Consider the following 22,754-nt stretch of genomic DNA (forward strand, 5'->3'; position numbering starts at 1 on the left):
TCATGCTCGTCATGGTGCTGGTCCAAAGTAGTTGTTCAATTCAGACAATGCTACAACAATGAAAATTTCCTTCTAAACAAAACAACTCCAGTTTAAAAACAGTTTACAAGGTTTATTTTTAATTAATTGGACATTTTCATAGGTTTGAAAGATTTTTTGTGTTGTAGAAAGATTTTTTAAACAAAAACACAAGTTCCCTTAGTTTAGTCAAAGACCACACTTCTCTCTGAGAGCCAGACAAATTCAACCAACTCTTAGACATTTAACTTTGACTGTTTTATGTTCAAAGGCTCTAACTGTCCTCCATAGGCTAGAATATATTTACTTTTGACAGGAAATCTTAGAATGGGGATGATTGTCCCAATTCGGTCACCCAAAGGAACCATTCTGATCTCTTTTGAAGGTAACGGTTAGCCAGTGTCCACTCAAAAGGGCTTATCTGCAGACAATTTCGGAGATTAGTTGCTCCCTCTGGTTAATGAAGGACAATTTTATTTCAAACAAAAACAATTTATGGGTGACTTAACTCAGAATAATTTATTTATCTCTTCTTGGTTCTCCCTTCTTTTGGATGAGCATTTCTCATCTACAGCAAGCTGAGTTTCTGTTGGTCAGTAATATTTCAAATACTTTCAGTCTTGGAATGAAGTAGGATTGTTTGATTTTGAGAATTAATTTCATTTCTGAATTTTTGAAATGAGGATTTGTTATTCATATTTGGATTCTGCAAGGACCTGTAGCACAGTGGTTAGAGTACTTGGAAAAATCAATTGTAAAAAGTGATGTTCTCCTGAAGGTTTAAGGTTCAATCCTCAGTGTTGGCGACCGAAACATACAATTGAGAATTACTTTGGAGCTCTATCCAGTCATGGCTGATGGAACAAGAGCATGCTCCCCTTATGTGAAGTGAAGTAAAAGGGTTCCACTCGAAATTCCGTCCAAATTCCTGAGTTCGACAGAAACATTCCAGAGTTTGACAAGATACACCTGAAAAAGGTTGGAGGTTACATCAACCGAAACGTGTAAATCACACTGACAATGAGAACAGTAGTCAGATGAATCTAAATAATGATTAATTCCATTTATTTAGCAGATTTATCATTAATTACCCGAGATGCTCCTGCTGGGCAATACCGATTGATTTAATTCAAATAATTTTCATGGGCAGTTATTATTGGCCTTGCATACCCTGCACAAGGTTTACATTAAGCTTTACCTTGTCACATCTGACCCCCTTGGGGTGGTTTGTAAATCTAATACTTCAATTTGAAAAAGTTTAAATTTGATGATTGTATCTTCATTTAGATGCATCCAGGCGTTTAGTTTCCTATGAGGATCTCTCCGTTGGTCTGTCACAGTATATAATCGCTGAAACAGTTTGAAGATGACAACAAACAAGATAAGGAATACAGTGTGACATAATGCAGATGACAAATATGTCAAATGGGATCACATATTCACTACAAAAAGTTTCTTCTCCAAAAATTATAGCTACCATCTCCATTCTGCACACACAAATAATAATAATTCTGACCAGTAGAGGAAAAACTTTGTGCAGCAGTATGTTAGAATAATTTGCAAAGAAGATCATGATTTTGTTTTGTGGAAGTTTGAAAGAATCTTGAGTTTTGAATACCCAATACTCATACCAAAATGACACTCCCCGTAGGCAGGATGAACTCGCTTCCTCCAAATTCATGGGAATGTTAAGTTCACAAGCACTCCCCTATCACTTGTTTATCCCCGACAGGTTTTTGTAATTCTTACACGTAGGTGTCACTGTCCTTTTACATACAGTGCCAGATATTCCCAAATGGTCACCCATCTATTACTAACCAGGCTCAATGTTAACTTTTGTGATCTAACAATTTCTGGTGTGTGGACATATATATTTGTGCTGAATTGTAGTGTGAGCAACTTGATGGTCTAAAAGTACCACAATCTTTTTATGTTGAAAATTTGCTTTGTTTCAATAAGACCATGCAAAGCTGTTTACAGCCAGAAAGACCAGTAGCCATATTAAAGACTATGTAGCCATATTAAAGACTATGTAGCCATATTAAAGACTATGTAGCCATATTAAAGACTATGTAGCCATATTAAAGACTATGTAGCCATATTAAAGACTATGTAGCCATATTAAAGACTATGTAGCCATATTAAAGACTATGTAGCCATATTAAAGACTATGTAGCCATATTAAAGACTATGTAGCCATATTAAAGACTATGTAGCCATATTAAAGACTATGTAGCCATATTAAAGACTATGTAGCCATATTAAAGACTATGTAGCCATATTAAAGACTATGTAGCCATATTAAAGACTATGTAGCCATATTAAAGACTATGTAGCCATATTAAAGACTATGTAGCCATATTAAAGACTATGTAGCCATATTAAAGACTATGTAGCCATATTAAAGACTATGTAGCCATATTAAAGACTATGTAGCCATATTAAAGACTATGTAGCCATATTAAAGACTATGTAGCCATATTAAAGACTATGTAGCCATATTAAAGACTATGTAGCCATATTAAAGACTATGTAGCCATATTAAAGACTATGTAGCCATATTAAAGACTAAGATGGTATGAAAGTTCAGTTGACATGTTGCTCCATACGGACTTCAGTCTATTTCGATTAGTTTAGAATTTTCATTTAGTGGGATTTGTCAAGGCAAAGGATTACTAATTTGACCAATCCTGAAAGTGCATAGGCAGAAGGTATGTTTGAAATCAGTTTTTTTTAATAAATATAATTTTTTTTTTATGGAAATCGTTCCGGACAAGGGATAAAGCCACTTGATATAAGGGGCTAAAAAGAAAAATATTGTACTTCAAAATCATAAACTAACCAACAATAAGCATTAGATGGATAATCACCCAGAAAACCGCAATTCTTCCTATTGTCTGAAATGTCACTCATAGAATGTGAGGACTAAAGGAAAAAATAAAGTACTGGTGCTACCAGATCAGGCCGTCTAGTGGCTTCCCGAGACGAAATGCACCTACATTAAACTTCTGTTTTTGTTTTCTGTTCTCTTTTGTAAAACTTAATTATATTCTACAAGAACAACAGCCCCCCCCCCCCTTTTTCCCTTCTCTACTTCCCAACCCCGTCGGTGGGGCATTAGAATACACCGACTGTCCCCCTGCAGAGAGTAAAAGCCTCTCAAAGGGGCCACCTGTTAACCGTGAGTGGCGACCCGTAATGACTCTGAAAAGGATCCTGGTGGCTGAGCAACTGACATCTTGCAACACTCCAATTTAGCCTCGTACAAGGCTAGACAGGCGGTCGGAGGGGCCCCGATCTGATCAATCGGCTAGTTACATCAAGCCCTAACACATCTACTTTTCTATCAATTTCCTCTAAACCGTAACAAATACAGTTCTACCCTGTACCACTATAAACTATATACATATTTTCCTCTCTTTTCCATGTGTTAGAAGGTGGTGGCTAGGGTCAAATGTGCCAAATTATTAGTCATGACATGGTTGTATAGTGCTGGAAGTTACCATAAATGACCTGGATTGTGTAACTAAAGGATTATAGGTGCTCATGGCTCCCATTTGGAACATGTATACTGTTTATGTAGCCCTGACATGACAAGGTGAATGGGTTTCCCCCTTAACATGCCCAAATATTGGACTCTGAGGTGGGTGGGGAGCATAAACAATGAATTTAAAATATATATATATATATATATATATATATATATATATGACCAAGTATAAAAACTCCAAGCGCCAACACGTCGACTCGGATAGTTCAGATAATGAACTATATCAAACATCCTCAAAATTTATGGTATTGGAATCCACCGAAGAAACCAAAATAACTGACTTATCACCGTTTATTATACATAAAATTATATCGGCATATATTACCCCCAAAAATGTAAAAACTTTTAAAAATAAAACCCTACTAGTGGAAGTGGAAAGAGAAAAACATGCCACTTTTCTCCTAGGAATGAAAACTTTCCACAACATAAATATCAAAACTTATCCACACAAGAATCTGAATACATCCAAAGGTGTAGTAAAATCGAAAGACCTCTCAATGTGCACTACTGAAGAGATAACAAAAGAACATAAAAACCAAGGAGTAATAAACGTTAAAAGAATTACAAAAAAAAAAGAGAATCAGACTATACATGCAAACACTTACATTATGCAGTTCGGTAGACCCACTATCCCAAAAGAAATCAAACCCATTTCGGTGCTTTAAATGCCAGAAGTTTGGGCACCATGAGGATGCATGTAGGGGACGAGCAGTGTGCGGCAGATATGGCCAGAGAGATCCAGACCACACTGTCAATGACTGCAATCTTGATTGCAAATGTGTAAATTGTGGAGAAAACCATCCTGCTTATGCTAGAGCATGCAGAATCTGGAAGAAAGAAAAGGAAGTAGTGTCAATAAAACATACAAAAAACTTCTTCTTCGAAGCCAGGAAAATAGTTGATGGATGGATACATGAAGGAAAAGACGTACTCTCAAGTCAACTTAACATCACTAACCAAGACTCCAAATACGAAATACTAATAAACAAATTGTTATAATTGGGACCAAACGACTGGCCCAAATTTATAAATGAAATCAAACCAAACATATCATCAAAAATTAATCATCCCATTAAATAATCAACTAATGTTACCAATAAAACATTCTCAACCAAAATCAGAACATCCAAGAAAACAAAGTCGATCAAAAGAAAGACCACAAAAATCACCAGTACGTCGTGCAAATGCTGAAAAAGACAAAACTAAGGAAAAACAAAATCAGTTATAAGAAAGACCACATGGGTCATTAATACGTCTTCCCCGTGATGGAAAAAAAACACTTGAAAAACAAACAAAAACTACATCTACCAAAAAACAAAATAATATAAAGAAATTACCACAAGCAGAAGCCACTACTACTACTACTACAAATAGATTTACGGAATTAGAAGACATGAAAACTGAAGTTACTTCTCAAACCAAAAAAAAAATCCTCATGAATTACAAGAAAATCCAATGGAATTGCCGTGGATTGAAGGCAAATTACAATGAAATTTTATTGTTGCAAACCAAATTTTAATCCTTTGGTTATTTATCTCCAAGAAACCTGCCTTAAGAATGAGGACAATTTGAATATAAAACACTATCAACAATATAACTACATTCATAATACAGGACTTAATAATACTGTAATCCTTTTCCCCTCCCATTGCAAAACCCAATCATATTCTGAAAGTTACTGGGGTATGCTATGGTACAACCTTGTGTGTAGACTTTTGCTGAGGCTTTAGTCGCTTCGATGAAAATATTTTCTCTTTTATCTGTGACTCTGTAGGTTGATTCGTGTTTGCAATGCCATTATTGAATGTGCTAACATACAAAAGAAGCCAACACTAGATGATAGCTTATTTGAATTTGTGGTATAATCTTTCCTACTTCTGCGTGGATGGCACGAACATTGATGGGCAGCTGAAGACATGAATATTAATCATCAGTGATGACTTGGCTGAGTTCCGAGAGGTCCACAGGCGAGTTAATAAATTTTCTTTTAATGGAAATTTCTCCAGATAAGGCGTGAAGTAACTTATTGTAAGGAGCTAACGAGAAAGAAAGAAAATCTCCTATAAAATATCTGGATACAACATCGAATACTATTCCCAAAATAACTGGATTTGGCATTAAATAACCTACAAAGGGTTGATATGCTGTTAAACTCTTTGTACAAATTTTTTTTAACTTAATGTAATTAAATATACTTTAGTAAATAAGGACCATTTTAATTTCTATATATACAATTGAAGAACTTGTTTTCCTTATTGAATTAATTTGGAATTATTTTGGAGATGAGTAATTTGTATAATTTATTTTATTTAATTTGATTATTTGGACTATTCTCCTCATTTTCCAGTTGTTGTTTTTCACAATGTTTCGGCCAATTTAATTGCGGTTAAAATTGGCCGAAAGCCAGAGGAATAATTGGCCGAAACGTTGTGAAAAACAACTAGATTTAAAAAAAAAAATTTTTTTATTACATTTTCACCCCAAACAAGGCACATTGCCACTTTGGTGTAGGGGACTACTATCAGAGGCAGCAACTACTGGGGCACTATGTTGGGATTTGGGCAGCAAGATGTCGGTTCACGTTACACTTGAACTTCTGCATGTCAGTACAGTTAGGGAAGCAGGGACCTGGAATGGAATTCCAGAGTCTAGCAGTTTTGGGGAAGAAACTACTGGAGTAGAAAGATCTTTTACATCTAGGGATCTCTACTGTGTGGGGGTGGGATTTAGCTGCCTATCGGGTTTGTTGAGGGTGTCTACGTCGTGGGGGCACAAGTGTCTGCAGTTCATCAGAGCATTCACCAATAGTCCAAATAATTAAATGAAATAAATTATACGTTTTCCTTATGGTTGTTTCCAGTTACATAATTATGGTTTTGGCATTTTCCAGATACCATTTGTCATTCTTGGTAACTTTCCAAGAATGTCTAACTGTTTAATCCACAGATAAACGTTCTCGGGCAACGTTCTGTGCCTTTTTACATATCTAGTATCACTTTTTTATCTTAAGTTTCTCCACCAGGGATTGAACCTGGAAATACTAGGAAGAATTACATATAGCATGTTTCTTAACCAATGCAATGTTTCTTAATCCAAAGCAGCCAAAGAAGGTTGGAATGTGATACTATATGGTTCCTAGCTTGACAACATCACTGACCCCAAAACTTTCTTTAGTCTTCTATTTTTGTCTTTTTGTTCTGGCCATGTTGTTGCACCCATGTATTAGCAACTAACTAAGGGGTGCATTGACTCACAAGTATAAGAACAAAACACAAACTCTGGCAAATTCTGCAAACATCAGTTGTACTCTAGGTGTGTGTGTGTGTGTGACACCATCGATCCTCTACATGTTTCGGTCCACAGCTACATAGTTGTTTGCTGGTTGATATCAGCTCATCTCTAACCATTCAAAGCCATGATCTGCCTTCTACTAAGTAAAACGTGCAACTTTCCTCAACTGTTGTAAATATAAAACTGTTCATAAAACTCATCACCACTCTTAAAACTGTTTGTAAACTAAATCTAAATATATATCCATCTTTTTGTCTCCATTCACTGCTATACCTTGATTAATAATCCTATTTTCATGTCATCATCTCTGATATTGACAGCTGCCAGGAGGGTGCACATGGGTTCACAAATATATATAAAAAAAGAAACAAAACATAAGCTCCGACACCTTCTGCAAATATCAGTTGTACTCTGGTTGTGTTTGACACCATCGACCCTCTACATGCTAAGGTCCTAAGCTATAGGCATCTGCTGAGGCTGTATTTGTCAGTTGCCATCAGCTTATCTCCATCTGCTCAGAATCATAATTTTCATTCAACTGTGCCAGAGTGGCCATTATCCTCAAGTGTTATAAACCCAAGATTGTCCATAAACTGCCCCCAATTGTCGTAAACTGTCACAAAATTCATTTACCTATGTATCCGATCCTTTGTTTCAATCATTTGCCACATCTTGATTAACAATCACATGCCGGCTTTCTTTTGCGTGTGTTGGGAAGCAACTTCCTTTCCATTGTTCTGCTATTAAATTTACTTCCTTTTTTTTTTCCTAACATTTGGGGAAATGTGGAACGTCGATAGTATCGTAGGAGACTGTAACGGCTGAAACATTATGAAGATAGCTAGAGTAAAGATAAGGAGAAACGTTTGAAACATGTAGATGTTTTGTAATTGGTAAGGATTGAGTAAAATTGTTTGAGTTATTTACTGTCTGTATTGCCATAATTTTGTCATTTGTATAAGTTCAGTTTGATGATAGACAAATCTTGTGATACTATCGTGAAAATATTTAAAAAATAACAACAAAAGAACGGTATAACAAAATAAGAGTAAATAAGTTTATACGCAGAAGAATTTTGTCTCTTTATAAAGAGTTTTGTCTTATAAAGAGTTTCGGTTCAATGATTTAAAGTAGTAAATAGATATCAAAATGCAGAGTGATAGCAAATGGGCAAAACCAGTTAATTGTAAATAAGAATATTTGGTAAATAATTGTACAATTTCTTATAATACATGCCTTAATAAATGAATGTACCTGTAAAAATGTTTACTTACAGAATCCGTTCAGGGCACCCAATGTATACACTGTACAATGTGCCAACATTGACTTAATAGATTACAAGTCGTGTATTATCTATTTTTCATAATGTCTGAAAATTCTGGTCCATTACAATGTCAATGTTTTTTGACTAAAACATATCAGTTCTGTGTCCATCTCACTCTTACCTTTGAGTTGCCCTTGGGCCTTGATAAGCGGTGACTCTCTAATTAGAAAAAAAAAAAAAAAAAGATGAAAATTGTCAGTTCTCGGTTTCTTGTAAGAATAGTCATTATTACTGCTGACGATGCTGAATTAATCAGTTTAATCTGTTTCTTTGGAACATAGCCGAGCAGAAACAAAGATTAGTATGTAGATATTTCCTGTCTATCGTCTGTGTATCAATATGTGCAACTGCTACGATGATCACCAGACAAATAAGATGAAGATGAACACTCACTGAGGAGAAATAAATGTTGGCATTTTTTTTTTCAATGCAATCCCCATTCTTTAAAACCTAATCGTCAACAGCAGATATGCATGCAGACAGATGATTGAAACACTTGATGGAAATGCATACAAATGTCAAAAGTGAAAGAAGACAGTAATTCAAATGTGTTTATGCATAAATTTTAATGGTGAATTCTCTGACGAACTGCAGACACTTGTGCCCCCGCGACCTAGACACCCTCGACAAACCCGACAGGCAGCTAAATCCCACCCCCACACAGTAGAGATCCCTAGATGTAAAAGATCTTTCTACTCCAGTAGTTTCTTCCCCAGAACTGCTAGACTTGGAATTCCATTCCAGGTCCCTGCTTCCCTAACTGTACTGACATGCAGAAGTTCAAGTGTAATGTGAACCGACATCTTGCTGCCCAAATCCCAACATAGTGCCCCAGTAGTTGCTGCCTCTGATAGTAGTCCCCTACACCAAAGTGGCAATGTGCCTTGTTTGGGGTGAAAATGTAATTAAAAAATTAAATAAATAAATAAACGAGAGGAAGTTATATAAGTTGAGAGAGTGCCCTACACAAGTTGATACTAAGAAAAACAGTATGAGAAAGAAATATTAAGTTGGTGCGAAAGTTTTTGCCAATTTAAAATTTCATCTTAAAACTGAAAAACTGTTTTCAAAAATCTTTATTCATAACAATAATACCTTTGTTCTCTAAAATTTGATTCTGTCAACAAACTTATAAATGCCTCGCTTGTAAAATTCTCAAGGTTATGATGTGAAATATGAATCTAACTCCTGTACAATCTCCTTGTGCTATTAACTTAAAATCATCTAAATTGTTTTGCAATCTTTGAGAAAATTGATAATCTGAGGAAACTAGGTCAGAAGAATATGCAGGATGGGGCAGGATTTTCCAATTGAATTCGAAATCTTTGGTCAGTAGTGCCATGTGAGGACGAGATTTATCATGATCGAAAATGACTTCCTTTCAGTTAATTGAAGGTCATTTTCGGGTCAGCATTCGTGAGAATATTGCAGTAAAATATGAATGATGTCTTAATAATTTAAAAGAAAAAGTTATAAATTAATCATTGTGATATGTTTTTAAGTAATAAAAATTTTCATAAAATAAATCACAATGGTTTAAAATATCCGTTTTACAAACCAACAAAACTTTTGTGCTGATAATATCAAGTATTTGTTTCTTATATTTTGAACTTTTTTAGATGAGGATTGATTATTCATATTTGGATTAAGGACTACTGTTCTCATCTTATCTTGAGTGTTATTGTCACAACGTAGGTTACTCTGACCTTCTTCAGGATATCTTGTTGAACTCGGAACATTACACAGAATAACCTTTTGTTTCGTCTACAAGAATAGCATGCTCTTGTTCAATCAGCCATGACTGGGTAGAAGTCCTAAGTAATTTGTAATTGTATTTTGAGTGTCAACCTCCAAAAGAATGTAACTTACAACTGAATGTACAAAGTACTTTATCCATGACGCCACAGGACCATGCTACTTCGTGGATTAAATAAAAGGCTTCATTCAAACCTGCAGATTCGAAAGTTCAACAAGGTACGCCTGAAGAAGGTCAGAGGTTATATTGACTGAAACGTTGTGAAAATAGTGCTAAAATATTTTTTTGTTTGGAAAGTAACCCATGCAATGTATTTTCCTTTTGTTTTGTTTTTAGAATGTCAGTATTTTGTCTGGACAGGGTTTTAATTAAATCAATGAACTGAAAACAATATCCTTGAAAGAACAGGTGTGTTTATACAGCACCTAACTTGGGAGCAACAAACTCAGTGCGTTTTGTTAGTATTGTATATTAGACAAGAAACTCTGCATTGCCCAGGTGCAATAATGATAATGTACTATTACATTGGGTAAGTGGTGTATGCTAATCCTAGTGCTCAATACTCTTGATAGAGCATGTGTGTTTAAACATGTTGCTCGGGAGCAAGAACCTTAATGTGTTTTCTTATGGTTTTGCATACTAGACTAGAAACTCTGCATTTGAGAATAAAAGGTTGAAGGAGTGTGAGAGAATGAAGAAAGGTAGATATGAAAGATATTATTCTTACTTGTTAACTTCTATTTTGTTGTATTTGGCCCCGGACAATGCTGGGTAGCCTTGCTAGTATCTAATAAGTTAATGAAATGATGAAGTTAATTTATTTCCTTTAATTTTGTTTCTTCTTCCTGAGGTTCTCATGGATCACTCTGCACTTCAGGACCAATCAACTCCAGAACAAAAACAATTTTCCTTTACAAAACAACCAAACCAAACACCATAAATAAATATTTGAAGATATAAAGAACTTGAAGCATAGTAACTTTTTCCGAAATTACTGGATTCAGCATTAACTAAGCTAAAAATTGTGCCATAAAACAAAATAAACCAAACCAATCCTTTGTACAATTTCATGGGCTGATACTTGTTGCTTTTCTGTCGATTGGAAATAGATATCCATCAGAAATTTATAATATACATATATTGCCACTTTTATATGCTTTTCATTTATGCTAAGGAATGCTAAATTGCAAATGTTTCTAATTGTTTAACCTCTGTTTTGATATGCTCTCTTCTATAAAGCATTGATATGAAGATATTAACTCAAATTATTCTCAACCAACAGAAATCTTTCCAAACCCCAAAACGTAATACCTATATGTGAATGTAGTAAGCGAGTGTGAACTAAAGATTTCTATAAAACCTGATAAAAAAAAAAAAAAAATCAGTTTTGGAAAGACTTCACTAAAAGAACCCAAGTGTGTATTTTCTACAAACCATCCTTTCATCATCCCCTGCCTTTTGGGTCCAGGGTGGTGAAAGGAAAAGGATTCAATGACTCACAGTCCATCCTCATCAATGCATGCATTAATAAGAACAAGGTAAACAAACACACATACACAATGCCTCCAATTATTTCAACACTCATATTATTCACTCTATGACTTGAGACTACAATTCGCTCAACTTCTTTATCCAAACCCGTGTTTATACTATGAACAGTCTTGTTATAGAAAATAATTTTTACCTCTTGTAGAAAAATGTTTGGTTATAAAATTTCGTTTTTCTTTATCTTTTACAAAACTCTGTTTATGTTTTAGGTAGAATTTTCTATTATTTCAATGTTTCATTCATTTTCCATTTTATATGCATGCATGTCTATATATAAGGCTCCAAAAATCATACGGTATTAAGCTCCATTTTTGAAAGGTCCAGAAAACAAGTTCAAAGTTTTGCGACTTTGTAACCAGTTTATCTCAGGAAGTAATAGATATTTGTTTGGAGTACGTTTGAAAATGAAGTGCAACACCCAAATTATCACATGTCATGCTCCTTTCAATAATGCTTGTGACGTAACGATAATGATTGTGACTAACGATAATGATTGTGACGTAACGATAATGCTTGTGACGTAATGATAATAATTATTAGTCATTCTGTGCTGATGTTGGTGTCAAAATAAGCCAATGTCATCAGTGTTAGTAGATTCTTCACTGACAGCCACAGTTGCCTGTGAGGTTAGGTTTTCTTCCATGTCTTGGAAGAGCTTTTTGTTTATCTAGAACACCTTGGAGATAAGACATGCAGGGAGTACAAAGATGAGTACAGCCAGCCACTTTGTCTTTGCAGTGGGCTTAGAGATGAAAATCGCCTTCATGAACATTGGATTTTGACTGTGTTGTCAGATGCATTTTGTATCTTTGATCCTTCACTCCATGTAAAGGAGAGTTTGGGGAACACGGTGGTATACATAACTCATTTTCAACATATGTTGATTAGTACTGTATGATTCTAGTGGTCTCATATATTTTTCACTTTATTCCTTAGCTAATCATATTACATGTTGGTATGGTTCTTTGGCTATACATAAAGATGCTTCAAGATGGCCTCTACCAAAATCAGGGACCATGTCACATCTTAGAATGTCACACATCATTTCATTGTTAAATAGGTTGTAATTTCTTGTTTTTTTTTTCTTTTCAGGATAACCACATTTACTACAAATCCAAAATCATTCAAGATGCCATCAATGAACATTGGGTGGATTTAGACGATAGTGTTGATGCTCACAAAGTACTCTCAAACAGCCACAGGATGGCAGCCGTAAGTTTGAATTTTAATTTAAGAAAAAAAAAACCCAAACTTTTTTCAGAATTTTAGGAATGAGGATTGACCATGATATGCATTATTGTTTGTAAGTTTCAAAACTTTTTAACCTATTAACTTCATGAATCTTGTACGATTTTTCACCCAACATTCTTTTGGAGTATGACTCCTTTTTGTACGAGAGGTGCACGAGGTGCATGATTGCTTTCATGAATATTGCTGTGAACTAAGAGTCCTCATGATATCTGGTTTGATGTCCTATGACATATATTGAATGGTTTTAAAAATTCCAAACTAACCCATCTCCACCCAGGTCTCTATTTATCCTTCTATCTCTCAAATTCGTTTTTATCACTTCACTTTTTTGGCCTTTGCCTGTGAACTGAACCTGCGACCACAACTGTTCTACATCTACTTAAGAACTCTCATCCATTCTTTCAATGTGGCCATACCATCAGAGTTTACTCTTCTACACATTTCTCCTTTAATGTCCAGATTTAATTTTTCTCTGAACATATCAGAACTGTCTGTTTTTCAGACTTCCATTATATTGTTCTCATAATTTTTCTCCATGCAAAATGTATCCTTAACCCTCACTATCACAGTTAATGTATTAATACTGTTGAGAAAAGTATAAATCCAATCCCCATCTATGGGTAAACTAGCTCACTTATTTATATGCAAGGAATCATTTCCAATAGATATTCTACTTTTCATCCAATGTACCATCAGTTCTCAAGGTGTAGGAAGTGCATCATTGGTCTAATGGATATTAGCACAGAATATGAAATCTGTAATGCAAAGTTCAAATCCAGTTGAATCTATTGTGATCACTTGTGTACTAATATTGTTGGGAGAAGGTATGAACCACTCATTTCCCCCTGGAACTATGGGCAAAATTGTTTAACTAATATGCTAGGAACTTTTTTTATAATAATCGTTCCGGACAAGGCATAAAACCACTTTATGTAAGAAGCTTAAAAAAAACTTCAAGATCAAATGGTCCTGGATATGATCTTAAACTATACCGGTGGTGAGGCTCCAGCTTACAAGCTTTAGGGAGTGTGGAGCCACCACTTAATTGCCATTGCTCCCAGGTCCACTCTGCCCTGGAGTGGTAGTACTTGTTAGGGTCCCAACTATGGGTCAAATAGAAACTGACTTGAAAAAAAAATATATTCTATTAAAAACTTTTTTCTTCAAAATAACTGGATTTGGCATTAAATGACCTGAAAAGGGTTGATATGCCATAAAACAAAAACAACCAACCAATCAAGGTCAAAAGCTAGCCAACAACAATGTGTTATACAGAGATTCTGACCCAGAAAGCAGCAATTTCTTCCTCCTTTGTCAGAAACATCGCTCATTGAATGTGAGGACTAAAGGACAAAATAAGGAAAGTGAGAGTTACTAGGCTGCCAAAAGTTAATTACAATTAACACAAACGATTTCATTTGCGACATCTTGGTCTTTTATTTACTATTTGAATATTGTTGGAGCACGACAGGGAGAGAAAAATAGGGAGTATCACAACTCTTGTGTTTCTTCTTTATCTGTTTTTACACATGTCAAATTTGACTTGTTGAACTTATGACAGCCAATTTCCTCTGGCTATGTCCTTGGATGAATACATCATCTGATTTTTAGAGTGGAGAAGTAAATTTAACAAAATATGAAAATTGACTAATTACAATTAACACAAACAATTATAATAATACAGACAACTGGTTCTTTATTTATTCATATTATTATGTTAACTGAACACTGGTTACCATGACTAATGATATACTACCTGAAAGTACTTTCCTCAAGTTCTTAGACTTAACATTCACAAGCAACATGAATTAGAACAAGTACATTGAAGTAATTGCCAACACTGCTGCGAGAAAAGTGGGCTCTCGCTACCATGTTAGAAAGTTATTCACACCTGAGAGTATCCTGTATCTCTACGAAGCCACTATTCGCCCATGCATGGAATATTGTCACATTTCGGCTGGTACATCTGCCACTAGTCTCTTGCTCTTATATAGTGTTTAAAAAAGAATCGCCAACCCTAATAGGTTCTGGACTGTCGGCCAAGCTCCAGCTTCTGCCTCATTGTTAAAATGTGGCATCCCGGTGCCTATTTTACAAGTACTTTCATGGTAAGTGCTCGGATGAACTCAAAGCACTAGTATCCCCTTGATGTAAATATACCCGACAAACCAGTCAAGCTACAAAATCCCACCCCTACACTGTAGAGATCCCTAGATACTGTAAAGCCTTCTACTCAAATAGCTTCTTCCCTTAACTATTAGACTTTGGAATTCCCTTCCAGAGCCCTGTTTCCCTGACTGTACTGACATACAGAAGTACAAGCATAATGTGATCAGATATCTCGCTGCTCAACTCTGAATAGTATCCCCACTAATCTGGTCCAAAATATCCCTCTATGACTTGGTGGCATTGTGCCTTGGTTGAGATGAATAAACAATAAAAAAAAAAAAACAGCTTATGATTGCTACATCTTTTAAAAAAAAATTTCCCATCTCGTGTGTAATTAGGAAATCCGATGTAAAGAACACACCATTTACTACTTCTAGTTCATAGTTTCCACACATGTTGAACTTATTTTACCCTTGACAGCCAATTTTCTCTGTCCCTGGATGAATTCAAAGCCACTCGGTGTACAACAATATCAATCCTAATACAGACACATGTAATATGGCTGAAAATCATTATTTGTTAGCTATCTTTGGGCATCTCCTCTTTTAACTTTGTCTACAGAGGTAGCTTGCTCTCGTTCTGTCAGCCATAACTGCATAGAAGTATTAATTCATGATTGTATTTTGAGTATTACCCCTACTGGGAATTGAACCTTCAACTTCCAGAAGACTGTCACTTGCAACTGATTATCTCTTAGCACTTTATCCGTTACACCATGGGTCATCCAAGATAAGTTCAGTATTTCCAATAACCCAAATTATTACTCATCTCAAAAATGTCCGAAACATAATTGATGCTTTTTGTTCTGTGCATTGTGTAAATATTCTTGGCTTTACTGGGTGTTTCACCTTGTCAAGATTTTGGCTTTTGTAAGGCGAATCTCTTTGGTCTTAATGATGAGTAGTTGATCCTTACATTTCTTGTATAAGGGATAACAAAAATCTTTATTCAGAGTTTGCTCTCACCAATGTCTGCATTCCCTTGTCTACATCTTGTCCTTTCCAACCTTTGACGTATTCAAGTAGCGTTCAGTTGTATCTAAGATTTTGTAAATCTTTTAATTCATCACAAATCCTTTTCATGTATGCTACTCGTCCGATATTCCGGTGCTTTATATTTGTTGATCTCCACCTCTCAAACTCTTTACCAAGAAGGTTCTAGATATGACCTTAAACTATATCCAGTGGTGAGGCCCCAGCCTGTGGGCTTTGGGGAGTGTGGAGCCACCCTTTAATTGCCATTGCTCCCAGGTCCACTCTGACCTGGACTGGTAGTACCTGTTAGGGTCCCAACTATGGGTTAAATAGAAACCGACTTAAAAAAAAAAAAATATACTCTATTAAAAAAATTTTCTTCAAAATCACTGGATTCGGCATTAAATAACCTTAAAAGGGTTGATATGTCGTAAAACAACCAACCAATCTTTATCAAGATTAAACAGAAGCAGGTATCCATTGCACTTTATCGCTAATAAATTCTTGAAATTGTTCTGAAATGAAAGGATATTTAGAAAATATCTCAAATTTTTTCTAAAACATCAATTTACTTAAAAAAAGATGAGATTTTTTAAAAAGAAAACTAGGAACACCAACTGTTGAGATACCATATGTTTTGGAAAAAAAAATGTTAATTTCAGATTGTTGTTGTTAATCATTTTGCTACAAGATAAGTGGTGTTTTGTTGTCTTTGCCCCCTCCCCCCAGGTCATCAAGCTATGTGAGATGTCGAACTGGAATAATCAATACTTTTTAGAATGAGATTTCAATTTAGGAATGTCTTAAGATTGTAGTGCTTCATACTTTCCCGCTCTCTCTTCTACGCTGCTGCCTCAGGCAGATGCTATGTATGCACTAGGCTTTACATACAATCAGTCAATTTGTAATTTTATTCAACTTAACAGAAAATTGAAGTAGACTGAAGCCATATTGGAAGAATTTAATAAAAAAGTTTTTATTTTTCACAATGTTTTTGCCATTGGAGGAAGTATTTTGGATGTAAAAGTTTTGGAAACTTCTAGAATTGATTGTTTTGTATTGAATAACAATCTCATGTCTTATTATAATAGAAGTTCTGTGTCTGTTTGTAGCTAGACCTACTGATCTCCCTCCAGCGTTTTACTTGGTATTTCAGATAACTTTATTTCATGAAAAATATCTTATATTATTTAGCCTGTTGACTTAAGCTATCTACTAAATTTTATATCAAATTCAGTGTGCATCTCTCTCATATATATATATATATATATATATATATTTCTTTTTCTATATATATATATTTCTCTCTATTTTCTTTTTCTATTTCTTTCTCTATTCCTTTTTTTCTCTTCTCAATCACTCTCTCTCCATTGTAATCTTTTAACTTTATTTAAATTGCCCCTCCCTCTTTACATTTTATAATTAAAGTTCTGTGTTTTAAGTTTTTTAACTCCAACTTTTAAAGAGTTCCTACCTAAAATAAAAATCCATTATTCATTGAACTTTTGAATAGTCAAGTCGCTGCCTGATGATATCTGTTGTTTGATTGAAACAAGTGGCTATTTGTAGCAGCGGGATGTGAGCATGTTTATATAACAATAAACAAGTATTATCAGCTCTTTTTATTGAGCACTATCTAACAACCTCGTTGAATTCATTAGTCCATTACTTTTGAATATAAAAAACCCGAGTATATATATATATATATATATATATATATATATATACACTGGCAGGCCGCCCGGCATTGCTTGATCATAAAATACACTTAAATATGATCTTTTGATTAATAAAGATTTTGTATTTATCATATCAGACCACATATATTAATATTATATATTATTAATGATTATTTATTATATTAGACCACATATATAGCAATGATTTTAAAAAGTTAAAAGAAAGACTCGTGCATCATCACCGAGAATCAAAACAAATGTTTAACTTACGATTTACTTTTTCCTTTGATGCTAATGCCTAAGCTATGAATATATGGTTACTGCAAAGCTAAAAATTAAAATATGAACCAATAGCTATCACATTATGCATGCATATTTGTAATGCCATCATTCGACCTTCACTTGGCAAATTCCATTTTTTTTTAAATTTTCACACTTTTGCACAAATTTTCACTGGCTAAAACCCAAATATAAAGTTTTGCATGGGTTCGAATACCCTATATATTAAGTTTCATGTCTGTAGATCAAAAACTGACAGGAGTTTGGTAGACAATTTTTTTTAAAACAAATATATATGCATACATAAATATATATAGAAAGAGTTTGTGTTTACTATAACCTTTTTACACAAATATTATGCAAGTATAAATCATGTAGAATATCTGCATGAATATAATTACACGTAATAGATAAGTAAAGATGATCATCCCATAAGAAAACCGAAAAAACTAATAGGGAATTAAAATGTTTAAAAAATATGCAAATTAGCTAGATTTTTTGCAAATGAATGCAATTCCACAACCCATATATAACAAAGTTGTATTTTCTTTTTTAAATAAATAGAAAAAAGGGTTTTTAATATGAATAGCAATACACACAAAAAAAAATTATAGGAGTATAAATACAAACACATATTTAGATACTAAAAAAAACCTGTCCCAGAACAAGTAAAATGAATTCCTCAAAGTGAAAGGTTTTGCAGCTATTTTTATGTTTCTTTACGAAAATTAAAATCAAGATATTATGCTAGTAAAACTTGTATCTAAAATCTTTATTGCAGTTTTGGTTCAAGAAAATATCACGATAGTTAGAATACATGAAAAAAAAAATTGTAAAATGCAGAAAATGTCTCTCTATGGTATGAGAAATATTTTCTGCATTTAAATTTTTGCCTATAATGTTGCCTAGTTTCTAAATGATGAGTTTTTTTTGGAAATATCTCCCACCTGCTTTAGGCGTCTTCATTTTAACAATACAAACTCTATTTTTTTAACTGTGTTGAATTAAATATAAATTCAATTTACCCAATTTCCTTAAAAGTAGTTAAAGGAATATTTTGGAGTTGAAAATTTCTTTCTGTTGAATCTAATATTTTCTGCTTTTCTATTGTATATTTTTCTTAAAAATTACACTGCACCTTTTACAAACTTTTTACAAAATGCCTACACATACAAAAAACATTTCAGATTTATTACCAACAAATTAAATTCTCTGGAGGATTTCATTTATATATATATATACTAGCAGGGGTGCCCGGCGTTGCTCGGGTGTTTGGAGGTGTATGCTGTGCAAAAAAAGCAAAAAAACAAAAAAACAAAAATGGTTAATTTTTTAAAACTTTGACCCCTATTATGACCCCTTAAAATTTATTGTTTCGGGCTCAAATCACTTTATTAAGTTAGATCCAGGTTCAAGGAACCTATATCTAAAATTTCAAGTGTCTAGACCCAAAATTCTCGGAGGAGTTTGATAGAGTTCTTAAAGGTCAAATCGTTGAAATTTGACCCCTTAACAGCCAAATTTCTGGCTGACACCCGTCACATCGATTTTCCCAAATCTCAGTACCCGGTATTTCAAATTTCGAGTCTATAGACTAAAAATTGACAGTTATTGCGTAGGGAAATGTACAGACAGACACACACGTTCACTTTTATAGATATATATATAGATAATTTTTTTTTTTTAAACTTTGTTTTTGAAATATCGTTACTTTCAAGGTATACCATTTTCGTTTAACAGGTCTAGATTGTTATTTTAAAAACCAGTCACCGTTAATTTTGAGTTAAGCTCAACGTATCTATTTAATAGGTGCAGAGCATATATAGTGTAAAATTTTGTTGAAAATTCAAAGACTCACGTTCTCTTTTTTATAACCTTCATTTATTTCCTGGATTTTTGAGTTGAGTTAAACAATGAAACAACTATAATGGAAAAAATCCAGGTTATAAAAAAAGAAAACGTGAGTCTTTGAATTTTCAACAAAATCACACACACACGCACGCACGCACGCACGCACGCACGCACGCACGCACGCACACACACACACACACACACACACACACTTTGATATTAAGTGATTCCATAAATATTAAAATAAAATGTCAACCTTATTATCACAGTTATTAACAACTCAATTATTACTAGTAGTGTCACTATTATTATTATCAACAGTTTTATTACTATTACCACAAATATAAATACTTTCCTCCTCTATTATTACCTTATTATAATTATCCATTCTATATATAATTTTATTTACCATCAAAATTATTGTTTTGTATTTTATTTTGTTATCTTTTATTAGTATTATTTGTACTCTTTAGTTTTCACACAGGCCATCATTAAAGATTTCTCCGTCAACAACCTGTGGTGTTACCTAGAGTCTAGGTGACAAGTCTTCCCAGATTTCCAGTACTCTTCACCTCTTTTGATAACATTTACAAATGAATTTGCATTATTGAAGTAGCTATTTACCATTGATTTCTCACCTGCAATGGATATTGTCTTTCACTAGAATTTGGGTGGCAATAAGCCTCCTCAAGGTCCCAGTTCTCTTTTCACAATTCCAGTGAAGGTCTGGTTGGTGCTTACTCTCCTTGACCTTTCACAACTATTTGGTGTGATGCCAGTTGCTGACACTGCAAGTTATTATTTATAATAGTATTTTTTAAGTTTTGAATCATTAATTTTATTTATCAACGATATAATTAAGGAATTAATAAGGATTGTTTATATTCCTTAATATTACTATTAGTGATAGTAGCAAGACCATTATTAGAATTGATGATATTAATTTCAATGCTAATACAAGGTGGAACGATAAAACTGTCGCCCTAGAATAGACATTTTTTTTTCCATTTGATGGAAACCAGTTTTTTTTTTTTTTTTTTTTTTTTTTTTGCAGTTATGTACAAATCCTAAGAGCGATAGGAGCCTTCTATCATGTTTGACGGTGACACGGTGTTCAATGAGTGAAATCAAAGTACTGTATAACTCCTGCTCTTTACCGATTTAAGTTATGACAGCAGAACTATTGCCAGCACCCTCAAAATGCATTGCTGAATTGCCACAAATAACCAGGACATGCACAGGGTGACGAACGAAAAATGAAAAAGTAGAAAATTAATTATTGATGAAAATAGTTTTTGAAATAAATTACAAATTATACTTAAATAATATACAGAATAAACAGGGGAAGTAACTGAGGTTTGTCTTGTTACATTTCTCCCCAAAATGATGGCAGATGAATTGTTTCATCATGAAAAGTACATTTTATGTAATAATGCAGCAATATTGAACTAATTGCGACATCGCAATTATGTAGATAATGTTGATTTTTAATGGAAATTCAATTTTTAATGGATTTCAATTTTCATTCAAATACCGAAGAAGCATTTATTGCTGTTACTTGGATTATTGGTATTACTATCAGTTTTTTGTAGACTGGTGGTGGAGTGGGGGCGCCCGGCGTTGCCCAGTCGTAGAATATGCTTAAATGTATTTTAATTCATGCAGAGTTTATATTGTTATTATAAAGCCAATTGTATTGTACTTAATATATAGTACTGATTTCAAAAGATTTTTTTTTAAAAAATGACTTGGGTGCCATCAGCTAGAATCGAAACCAAAACATTTAGCACTCCCGCCGTGCTTCCTACCGTTTTAGCTATTGACAAATAGGTAAGAAAGATTTAAACTTAAACCACTTCAAACTATGAATGAATTTGTGCATGCACAAAAGTAATAAAATGCATCAACAAGTTGAAATAAACATTTTTGCGTTTCAACTTGCCGACATGTTTCTGTATGCGTTATTCATCCATCCAAACAAAGATTTTACTCGTTATGAACCATTCTTGGTGTATGATTATTATTTCCTGTTAATGTGACTAGTAGGTTAAAAGTTTATCAATTAAATATTTACACACACACACGCATACATACGTCTACTGTTTTGTTTATATAGATGAAACACTTAATTATCATGATCATAATTACCACTATTATCATTTTTATTTTTTATTACGATTATTCTTAGAAGTGGTGGTAGTAGTAGTATTTTATTATTACAATTACTATTATCAATATTATGCATTTCATAATTAGCATTTCATTATCAAAGAATCAGTATTATCAATTGTCATTTTTATTAATGATTTTATTTCCTTTATCAAATTAATTTCAATTCATTTTATTTGTATATAAAACTTAAAAAAAAAAAAAAAAAATCCGATTTTTGTTCTTTGAAAATTACATATACCCTTCCCTGGCATAAAATTAAAAAAATAAAAAATGAATAAAGTCCAATATTAAGCCAAGTTTAGCCCTTATGATGACCCCCCCCCCACCCGTGTCATAACTTTGTAGGGCAATTAGGAAAACAATACCGGTTGTAGATACACTGGTGAGTGGTTTCCCTTGGTTTGATAAGCAGATAGCTGACAAGGGATTCGAGAAAGCACTTTTTCCTGTACAGTGGGTCAAAACTCGCGTGAGAGAAAGCATGCAACCTCATAGGGTTGAACACACTTATCCTCCATGTTAGATACAAGTCTTACATTGGCGAAACATATCCATCCTATCGATGATAAAGGTCTCTACCCATTGGGTGAGTTATGAACATTTGTATTGCTCTGTTATATTGTGTTAATTGTCTCTATTGCATTTGTCAATGTGTTAATAAATGTCTATATTTGTACTTGCGTTCCGTCTAGTTATTTTTTTTATTTTTTTTTTACATAGGCATCACCACATTATCAAGGCCAAGAGGCCACTCAAGGATAAGGGTTAAAGAGTGTACAGTAGAAATTGGACATTATAGTAATCATTAGTAATGAAAATTTGGTAAAGTTGATAACTTATATGGAACGGCTCATCAAGAACTTATTTACGTTAGACTTGAAGACAACCATAT

The 22,754-nt window shown here is 33.8% G+C and overlaps 1 protein-coding gene across 3 annotated transcripts in view; it reads left to right on the forward strand.

The window, feature by feature from the left end:
• Positions 1-22,754, forward strand: part of LOC145263179 (plexin domain-containing protein 1-like) — a 280,632-nt gene that overhangs the window by 176,960 nt on the left and 80,918 nt on the right. For all 3 annotated transcript variants that reach the window (XM_080120224.1, XM_080120225.1, XM_080120226.1), the window contains exon 3: positions 12,580-12,699. In XM_080120224.1, the coding sequence (XP_079976350.1) occupies positions 12,580-12,699 (120 nt within the window). The remainder of the gene's footprint in view (positions 1-12,579; positions 12,700-22,754) is intronic.

This window comes from Euprymna scolopes, chromosome 38 (assembly GCF_053919585.1).
Source record: "Euprymna scolopes isolate OS-2025 chromosome 38, ASM5391958v1, whole genome shotgun sequence".
Taxonomy (NCBI): Eukaryota; Metazoa; Mollusca; class Cephalopoda; order Sepiida; family Sepiolidae; genus Euprymna; species Euprymna scolopes.